General features: G+C 41.3%; 1 protein-coding gene across 3 annotated transcripts in view; it reads left to right on the top strand.

Annotated features, from left to right (window-relative positions):
- The window catches only part of npas2 (neuronal PAS domain protein 2), a 195326-nt gene extending 185476 nt beyond the window's left edge, over positions 1-9850 (top strand). For all 3 annotated transcript variants that reach the window (XM_067997284.1, XM_067997285.1, XM_067997286.1), the window contains 3 exons: positions 692-784; positions 3597-3786; positions 7188-9850. In XM_067997284.1, the coding sequence (XP_067853385.1) occupies positions 692-784; positions 3597-3786; positions 7188-7358 (454 nt within the window). In that variant the 3' untranslated portion in view covers positions 7359-9850. The remainder of the gene's footprint in view (positions 1-691; positions 785-3596; positions 3787-7187) is intronic.
- Positions 9851-10237: the final 387 nt, after the last annotated feature.

Below are 10237 nucleotides of genomic sequence, written 5' to 3' on the forward strand. Positions count from 1 at the left end.
AAAAACCAATCTCTTTGACCATGCTTTCAGTCTCCCCCCTATATTTCTTCTTGATGTCCGCCTCTCTCTTTATCAAGCGTTTCAGAAGTGCTAAATAATAAAATTGTAAGTTATGACACCTTGTCCACCGCTTGAATAAACTTGCTATCCCATCATGTCCATATTCTGTATCCTCCAAACAATATGTGCGTATATATACATATACAGAATCACATATTTACCTGTAACTTGCTGCTGTGAAAGAACTGGGAAAATTACAGAACCTTCTGTGGGCTGCCATAAAGCTTTGGGTTCTAATTTTGCTATCAGTTGTATGAACTTTTACCTGCATCATGCAGTCTTTCCTGTGTAATTGTGATCAGTGTAAGTTGCTGCACATCTTTGAAGAAAGTTGAAAACAAACTTAATAATTAAAAAAACGATTCCACATATACAACAACATATTGCTAGCAGTGAGCTTAAGACTGTAACTCAATATTAAGGTTCTGTTCTCGTCCATAAACCATCTGAGCTTCATCTTGCTGTTTATAACCCAACCTGAACTGCCAACATGAATTACAGCCTTTTATATCACTTCCAGTTCTGTGCATTTATCAAACAAGAACACTGAAGTGAAGGACACCCTCCCTCCGATCTCCAGCACGGAAGGATGAGCAGTGTTACTATCATTTTGCATTTGTCTCTTTTTCAGATTATTTTTGAATCAACCCATCCATTCCATTATGCCAAACAGCAGTGGAAATGAACAGCCATCCCAGAACAGTACAGCAAGACACCAGGCCAAGTACGAATCTCAAGATTGACTCAGAGCATAGCACCATGGTCACAGTGGGTTCCTGAAAGCACGAGATACAGTCACCTGGAAATCACTGTGAATTATGTTATCATATAAGTGTTTAACATGTTCTCATTAAATCCCTAACTCTGTTATTTTAACAGTCAATAGCCCATTTAAAAGAAAGAGGTTAATGCCGGCATTAAAACAGTGAAGTCAATTTTCATAAAATCTCACTGGCGATCATTTCCAGTTCTGACTCTGATCTCCACAGGCAATGCGTTACATTGGTTATCAAACTGTGATGTAAATGTAGTAAAGCGTCTGTTAGAAAAGGATAAGATTTTATCGATACAAGTTGCCTATGGTAAGTGAGTGAGATAACTGACAGGGAGACTGATATGACCATTATCACCAGCTGCTATACTATTCCCATCTTTGTACATGTATTTGTAACTGACAGTAGATACAGTTCAGTTACATCACAACAGCAAAAACAAAAAAATACATTTATGTTTGAGTCCAACCGACAGTCACATTTTATCACTGGCTTGCACTGATTTCCTGCTGTGCAAGTGTAATCACCAAATAAATTAAAGCCAGGAGTTTCATTTTAAGAACAATAGCTTGTGACATGATCAGCTTTGAACGTCCTGCAAATTGTCACTAAACCAGCTCGCTAGCGAGACCTGAAATGACTCAACTGGAACTGTACACACTGATGGGTCTCAGGGTATTCTGTTTGATAAAGACAGGGGTATTATAACACGTAACACGTAGGACCAGAAATCGCTCCCGAAATAACAGAGGAGCTCAACAGCGCTCTCCGTTTTTACTGTCGAATTGAAGGAGCAAGTTCCCGTGTTTGCACAGGCGCAGTAAAACGCGGAAATAGTGAACTTGCTCCTAGTGGTTCGCCGGCAATATGACAGCTTCGAATTAAAGGGCCATCGCACGCTGCAATCAGAGAAATCATTGAAAAAGCGCCAACTTGTTTATCTGCCCAGCTGGAAAGTAACTAATTACGTCACCAAACAGGTACGCTTAAAAATACCAGGTCTAAACTAAGTCTTAATGTCTGCCAAACAACTAAAAATTAACTATTAAAAATGTGGAGTCTCGTAATACTCCTTATTTTAATAGTTTTTGGTCATTAAAAAAAAATGTAATTAAAAAATGTTTTTTTTTACTTTTCCCTTCTGCATCTTTAATTTAATTCAGTTATTTCTTTGGATTTTTATTTTCAAAAATTTAAATTTTTATTTACACTGACATCCAGAATACTCACTTTAAATGAATGAAGTCTGCTTGCCTGTTCGAGCAATGCAGCCTGAATCTGTGGGCGGGACTTCTCTTTCTGAGCAATTTTGTGGGCGTGTCGTCTCCTCACAGACAATACCAGCCACGCGGCAGCTCACGCTGCACAGAGGCTGGGTTGATGGCGCACATTTTTTTACCTTCAAATTCAAACAATTGAACGCCACAGAGCCCGCAGTATTTTTGTTAATTTAATTCGCAGGAGCTGCAGCAAGCGTTGCCTCTGCGCGATTTCTGGCCCATAGTGAATTATTATAGTGATAAAGTGCGTAACTTGATGTGTGCCTTTGAGGCCACAAGGTGTAGTTGCCTTCCTGTGGTCAGTTTGAGAAAATTCCTCTTTGCAGGTCCTTATAAATCAGAGCTCAGATTTGCTTTCTTTGTTTCTTAAACTTTCTTTTAAGAGTGCGCCTTAAAGTAATTAGTTGGTATTTTCCATTGGGGGGGGCAGTTTCTCTGTATAATGTAAAATGATTGGCTTTCTTTATATTTTTATTATATGAAGTGTGATGAAGAAATTTGCACGTTTGACAGTGTGAAGAGTAATGGACACCTCAAATGTTTTAATATATTTGTAACAGATTGCAGACAACTGTAATAGCTCACGTACACAGATTAAATTCAGCAATCGATTGAAGTGGGTTAAAAAGTGCTTGGTATTAAATGAGAGAACTCCAGCATTGAGACTGGAAACAGAAATTATAGGGTGAAATACACTTGTCTCTATTAGCTATGCATATAAAGAAAGAAAGTGAAGGAACTTGCATTTATATAGCGCCTTTCATGACCTCAGGACGTCCCAAAGCGCTTTACAGCTAATGAAGGACTTTTGAAGTGTAGTCACTGTTGTAATATAGGAAATGTGGCAGCCAATTTGCACACAGCAAGGTCCCTCAAACAGCAATGTGACAATGACCAAATAATCTCTTTTAGTGATGTTGATTGAGGGATAAATATTGGCCAGGACACTGGGGAGAACTCCCCTGCTCTTCTTTGAAATAGTGCCGAGGGCAGACAGGGTCTCGGTTTAAAGTCTCAACCAAAAGACGGCACCTCCAACAGTGCAGCACTCCCTCGGTACTGCACTGGGGTATCAGCCTAGATTTTGTGCTCAAGTCTCTGGAGTAGGACTTGAACCCACATTCCTTCTGACTCAGAGAATGCTACCAACTGAGCCATGGCTGACACCGTGGGTATAGATAGCTAATGCCCATTCTGTGTACTTCATCTCTGCACACCACGTGCAAGGATAGAGTATCATACAGACCTGAATCTCACTACAATCTGCCACCCGTCCAGCTTCCTTTAATATATTTTTCTTCTTCACTCATCAGTGCGGAAAAAAAATCAATTTGCTGCGGGTTATTATTGACCAGACATTTTGTAGAACACCAGATCACATTAAACCAATCGGATAAATGTTACCTCGGTATTTAACTAATTCTAAGTTCAGCAACTTTTCCGTTCATCCTAAATTGTGCTTTTTGCGGTCTTGTATTCTCAGATATATTCAAGATCGGCAGATGCTGACAGCACTAGCAATGCAACCAATCAGCTGTAGCACGGTCATTGTCCCTTCTCCAAGTGCTGTGACTATCGAACACCAAGGCTTCTCTTCACACCAGCAGGCCTCCATTCAACAGCTGCACGCCCATCATTCCATGCAGCTCCAGCAACACCATCACTATCTTCAGGTAAGAAGTCTCGTGGGAGTATATAAGCCACATGTAGTAACATTAGGAACAGGTGTAGGCCATTCAGCCCCTCGGGCTTGCTCCGCCATTCAATTAGATCATGGCTGATCTGCACCTCAACTCCATTTTCCCGCCTTTGCTCCATATCCCTCGATACCATTACCTAATAAAAATCTGTCGATCTCAGTCTTGAATGCTCCAATTGTCCTCGTATCCACAGCCTTTTGGGGGAGAGAGTTCCAAATTACTACTACCCTTTGTGTGAAAAAGTGCTTCCTGATTTCGCTCCTGAATGGCCCAGCTCTAATTTTAAGATTATGTGCCCTTCTTCTTCATTCCCTCACCAGAGGTATTAGTCCCTCTGTATCTACCCTCTTGAGTCATTTTAACATTTTAAACAGCTCGATCAGATCACCCCCCCTGATCTGCTATACTCAAGGGAATACAAGACAAGTTTATACAACCTATCCTCATAATTTAACCCTCTAAGCCCTCTAGAAACAGTATCTTCAAGATACATGTAGTAAACTGTGGCATTAAACCTGAACGTTGTGTTCTCAAATGGAACAATAAATATCACAAGAGATTGTAACTGTAACTCTCTCCCCTCCTTCCTAACCATTAAATGAAGGGAAACTAAACACAGATCTTACACTGATTTTAAGTAGTTCTATTTAGAATGCCATCATATACAAAAAAGGAACATACAATCCCAACACACAGTCTCCCTAACCATCTTTTTTTTCTTTTTTTTTATTCGTTCACGGGATGTGGGCGTCGCTGGCGAGGCCAGCATTTATTGCCCATCCCTAATTGCCCTCGAGAAGGTGGTGGTGAGCCGCCTTCTTGAACCGCTGCAGTCCGTGTGGTGACGGTTCTCCCACAGTGCTGTTTGGAAGGGAGTTCCAGGATTTTGACCCAGCGACAATGAAGGAACGGCGATATATTTCCAAGTCGGGATGGTGTGTGACTTGGAGGGGAACGTGCAGGTGGTGTTGTTCCCATGTGCCTGCTGCTCTTGTCCTTCTAGGTGGTAGAGGTCGCGGGTTTGGGAGGTGCTGTCGAAGAAGCCTTAGCGAATTGCTGCAGTGCATCCTGTGGATGGTACACACTGCAGCCACAGTGCGCCGGTGGTGAAGGGAGTGAATGTTTAGTGTAGTGGATGGGGTGCCAATCAAGCGGGCTGCTTTATCTTGGATGGTGTCGAGCTTCTTGAGTGTTGTTGGAGCTGCACTCATCCAAGCAAGTGGAGAGTACTCCATCACACTCCTGACTTGTGCCTTGTAGATGGTGGAAAGGCTTTGGGGAGTCAGGAGGTGTGTCACTCGCCGCAGAATACCCAGCCTCTGACCTGCTCTCGTAGCCACAGTATTTATATGGCTGGTCCAGTTAAGTTTCTGGTCAATGGTGACCCCCAGGATGTTGATGTTGGGGGATTCGGTGATGGTAATGCCGTTGAATGTCAGGGGGAGGTGGTTAGACTCTCTCTTGTTGGAGATGGTCATTGCCTGGCACTTATCTGGCGCGAATGTTACTTGCCACTTATGAAGAAGACCTTTGTGACTGAGGTTTATACAACATATGATAACGCAAATTCCATGAAATACTTGTCATATATGATGGAGAAACATCACATTCTAACTGTTGGAATTATTTTTCCTTTGCAGAAAACATTCGAAACCCACAAGGAGAGAATAATTTTTCCTTGAATCTCAAAATCGTGAAACTCTTGATCTGCCTCAGTTATTGCCCCTCCCATGATTTTCAAGCTTTTAGAAGCCAAGCTTGCTGTCAGTCTGATTTTCCTTGTTTCCACTTGTAGTAAAAAAATTCCATGTTCTTATGGTAGTCCATTTGTTTTGGTGCTGGATTAGCACCCTCGAGGTTTTGAGTCCAAATCCCACCAATGGCAAGTGGCAAAATTGAAAAATGACCATGAGAGCTGCTGGATTATTGCAAAAACCTAACTGGTTCACTACCATCCTTCAGGGAAAGGGACCTGCCACACTTACCTGTTCTGGCCTGCATGTGGCTCCAGTTCCACATTGTGTAATTGACCCTTAATGCCTTCTGAAATGGCCTAACAAGCCACTCTGTAAAACTGAGAATGAGCTCAAAATAGTAAATATTCTGAATAACTAAGGGTAGCACTGTGGTTTGGTATACCAGGATATGTGCCCGTGCTTACAGTTCTTTATCATAGAACTATAGAATCATAGAAAGTTACGGCACAGAAGGAGGCCATTCGGCCCATCGGGACCGTGCTGGCCAATAAGGAGCTATCCAGCTTAATCCCACTTTCCAGTGCTTGGTCCATAGCCCTGTAGGTTCAAGTGCAGATCCGAGTACTTTTTAAATGAGTTGAGGGTTTCTGCCTCTACCACCCTTTCAGGCAGTGAGTTCCAGACCGCCACCGCTCTCTGGGTGAAAAAATTTTGCCTCAGCTCCCCTATAATCCTCCTACCAATTACTTTAAATCTATGCCCCCTGGTCACTGATTTTATGTACCTCGATTAAATCTCCCCTCAGCCTCCTTTGTTCCAAAGAAAACAACCCCAGCCAATCCAATCTTTTCTCATAGCTAAAATTTTCCAGCCCTGGCAACATCCTTGTAAATCTCCTCTGTACCCTCTCTAGTGCAATCACATCTTTCCTGTAATGTGGTGGCCAGAACTGTATGCAGTACTGAAGCTGTGGCCTAATCAATGTTTTATACAGTTCTAGTGTAACCCCCCTGCTCTTTTATTCTGTGCCTCGGCTAATAAAGGAAAGTATCCTGTATGCCTTTTTAACCACCTTATCTACCACCCTGCTACCTTCAGGGATCTGTGGACAAGCATTCCAAGATTCTTTTCTTCCTCTGCACCTCTCAATATTCTCCCATTTATTGTGTATTTCCTTGCCTTGTTTGCCCTCCCCAAATGCATTACCTCACACTTCTCTAGATTGAATTCCATTTGCCACTTTTCTGCCCACCTGACCAGTCCGTTGCTCCTGCAGCCTACAGCTTTCCTCCTCACTATCAAACACACCGCCAATTTTATATAGTGAGTTACATATGAACATATGAAAAAGGACAGGTAAAGACCAGCTGGTCCATCAAGCCTGTCCTATACAGGCATGGTGTAACGTCTGCACACCATCACCACCAGCCTCCCCCCGCCCCCAACCCCCATAAATAAATGCACACGTCAGTGTGGGACGCTCTTACACCTGGTAGCTGGTCGCAAAGGGCATTGGCAGAGCCCTTGGAGAAAGTCCAAGGGAATGGTGAATGGGGTGGAAAGTCTAAAAGTGAGGGAGGTAAACAATTTCTTTAACGAGCAAATGGATTTGTGTACAGTTGAAATGAATCTATTTGTAACTAAACACTTTCTTGAGTCGTGCGTTTGTTTGTTTAGCAAGTGCCGCCAAGTGGAACGATGCAGGATGCCCCATCGCAGCCTCTTTTCCTGCCGCCTCCTTCACCTCAACACATCAACATGGGATACCTCTCACAACATCAAGCCCGTCGGACGCAAAACGGTACCAGCGGCCTCTCAGACTTGTCCAACATCCAGTTGCCGCGGTAGCCAAAGAAGCGCAAGAAGTGGACAACGCATAGCCACAAATTGGACATACCGCGATGGTAAATTTGTGGGAGATGGGAGAACATTCAACTGGTGGCTTATCCATACCTGGGACGGGTACGGACTTCACTTCTTCCTTGGAAGCTAATGTGGCAGCTTTCAGGCATGAAGAAAAGCCAAGTCCCAGCAAGGTAGACAGAGGCTTAGGTGGTCACATCTTTCTGAAAGGAAGCTGCTTTCTTCACAGACCAAACTCTTTTCTTTAATCCAGATTCATTTTTCCTGCCAATCCCTGGTCTCTGAGATCTGTTAGTAAAAGCAAACCTGAAGGTTGTTGCCAGATCATCAATCATACAGATGGAATGGTTTTACAATGACCTTTCACGCTACATAGGAACATAGGAACAGGAGTAGGCCATTCAGCCCCTCGAGCCTGTTCTACATGTGGACCTCCTGCCGATTTGTCTTTGGCCAAACAGACTCAATTGTTTAGCGAACACAGTACGTTCTGTGGTACAGTCACCTCATTGGTCACAATTTATAACTGCAGTTTTTTGATATGATTCGTTAGTCAACTGAGGATAATGCTTTTTTCTTAAAACTCACACAAAAATGGTCATTGTGACTGAACTGTCACAACATTACAAATCACAAAGACAGCACTACTGGTAAACCAATGGTAAAAGTGACCTTGTTAAAAGCTGCGTTAACTGTGCAGTTGGTTTCGTCAGGTGCTGCGTAACATAGCCTGTGGTTTTAGTTGATACTAATAGTTGCCATTGGCAGGAAGTCAGGTGTGATGCTGTGAAACTATTTCTGGTTTTGCTTCAGTAATTTATGAATAGCTAGAGTTGCAAGACAAACACACTGTAAACATTATGCTAACTATATTCTTTGTTTAAATAGCACATTTATTTTCTAAATAGCTTTACTATTTTATATTTTAAAAAAGACAATTCTTTAAATCTGACTGCCACTAAATGAAAATGTAACTCTCCTCTTGGTTAAGAACCAAATGCTTCACTGTGGAACCCCCTGAAAACTTAACCCATTAAAAATCTCTGCCGGCGTACTGTACACTGTGTGTAAACTGTAACACTAGTTAGTGCATTATTTTTTAAAATTCGGGTCTAATGATAATTGATCCAGAATTAAATGCTCCCTGATTCTCGCAGCAGTTTTACATTCTCAGGAACGGAAAATCCAAATAATATAAAAATGCCTATACCACTTTTCAAACATGCAATTAAAATATATATATATATATATATATAAAAAAATGTTTTGTTAGTAAATTCAGAACAAACAGGGAAATTGAGGTTTAAATCTGTGGCTTGTGAGCTCGATTCTGCTGTACGAGGATGATTCCAAATGCACATGTGAATGTATGTCCAGATTTCCTTCAGCATGTAAGACATTATTTAGATTTTCTCCAGTACAAACGACATTCCCTATCAATTATAATGTTTCACGTGGCCACCCATCAGGAAGATTACCTAATTATTTTCAGCAAGGGAATAATTGCACTACACTAAATTCCTTTTTCCTACCCAATTCAGAAAAGCTGCTCTTCTTCTCAGCCCACTGTGTCCTCAGCTCCATTAGCGTTCCTGTTCGCTCCAGCTCAGCCATGAAGACTGTCTTTCCCCACATTGTGCTGTCACCATCCTGAATTGTGTCCATAGGCCAATAAGTGATGGTTCTACTGCTGTCCTGTGTAGAAATATGAGAACTTTTTACCAATTTTTATCAACTAGTCAGCTTCAGTGAACTGAACATTCCATTGTCTAACGACCTATGTGCCCCTTCATTTGTAATACTCACTAGTTCTTGCAGGTCTTTTAACTTTGATGCATTGTTATTTATGTGAATTCATTTCTTTTAAACTAACACAAATAATATTAATGAGATTTTTAAAGGTAAAGTCATAAGAATTCTGGGATTGATAATAATTCAATCAATCTTCATATAGAGTAAATCAATGGATATTAATATATAGCACACGACTTCTAAAAAAATTCCTTGCACCCAGCAAAATGTCGAGTGGAAAATACATAGAATTCCAATGGGAACAAATTACTTGCCGTGGTCAATTTGACATATGCTCTTACACTTTGATAGTCATTAAGTTAAAATCTCATTACCAGCCTGCCTGTCGCAGTTACTTTATCTTGTGTATGTTTTTTCTGAGATGCATTTTGGGCATGTATCCCTTTAGAAGATCAGATGTTGTGACGGTCAATCAGATGGGTGTGTTTACCTGTGGACGAAGGTGAGAATATGCACTTTGGAGTCATTGTTTGCCTGGTTATATATTGGACGAACAGTGGGGAGTGTTAATTGATGTAGCTACTGTATTATATTAAATTCTGTACAAAAATATCCTTATAATAGCAAATTAGTTTTATTTTATATGATGTAACAGGTCATTTTAAATTTATGAATGCTCCTATTCAATGAAAATTTGTTACAGAAAAAGTGTCTTAAAGAGAGGGGTGGGAAATTTATGTCTTATGTGAATAAATTATCTTTGCACAACTCCCAACAGACTTTCCCTCCAGATTTTTACTGCCATTTTCTGCACAGATTGATTCAGGAATACAGTTTACTTCAAAGATAAAACAAACACAAATCCTGGACAATTTAACTGAATGCTATCGGACATTTACAAGGAGGCAGCAATGTAAAAGCTACATACATTTATGGCACAAACATCCTGAAAATTCCTGCCAATGTCACAAGGCAAATGGTATTGAGAGGAGAGCAAAGTTACTGACATGAGAATAACAATTTTCTGTTACTTACAGCACAGGTCTTTGTGGGTGAACACTGTGGTGGTAATGTGCTGCAATCCCAAGGTCCTACACACCACGGAGTTCCTG

The sequence above is a fragment of the Heptranchias perlo genome, chromosome 15 (genome assembly GCF_035084215.1).
Source record: "Heptranchias perlo isolate sHepPer1 chromosome 15, sHepPer1.hap1, whole genome shotgun sequence".
NCBI lineage: Eukaryota > Metazoa > Chordata > Chondrichthyes > Hexanchiformes > Hexanchidae > Heptranchias > Heptranchias perlo.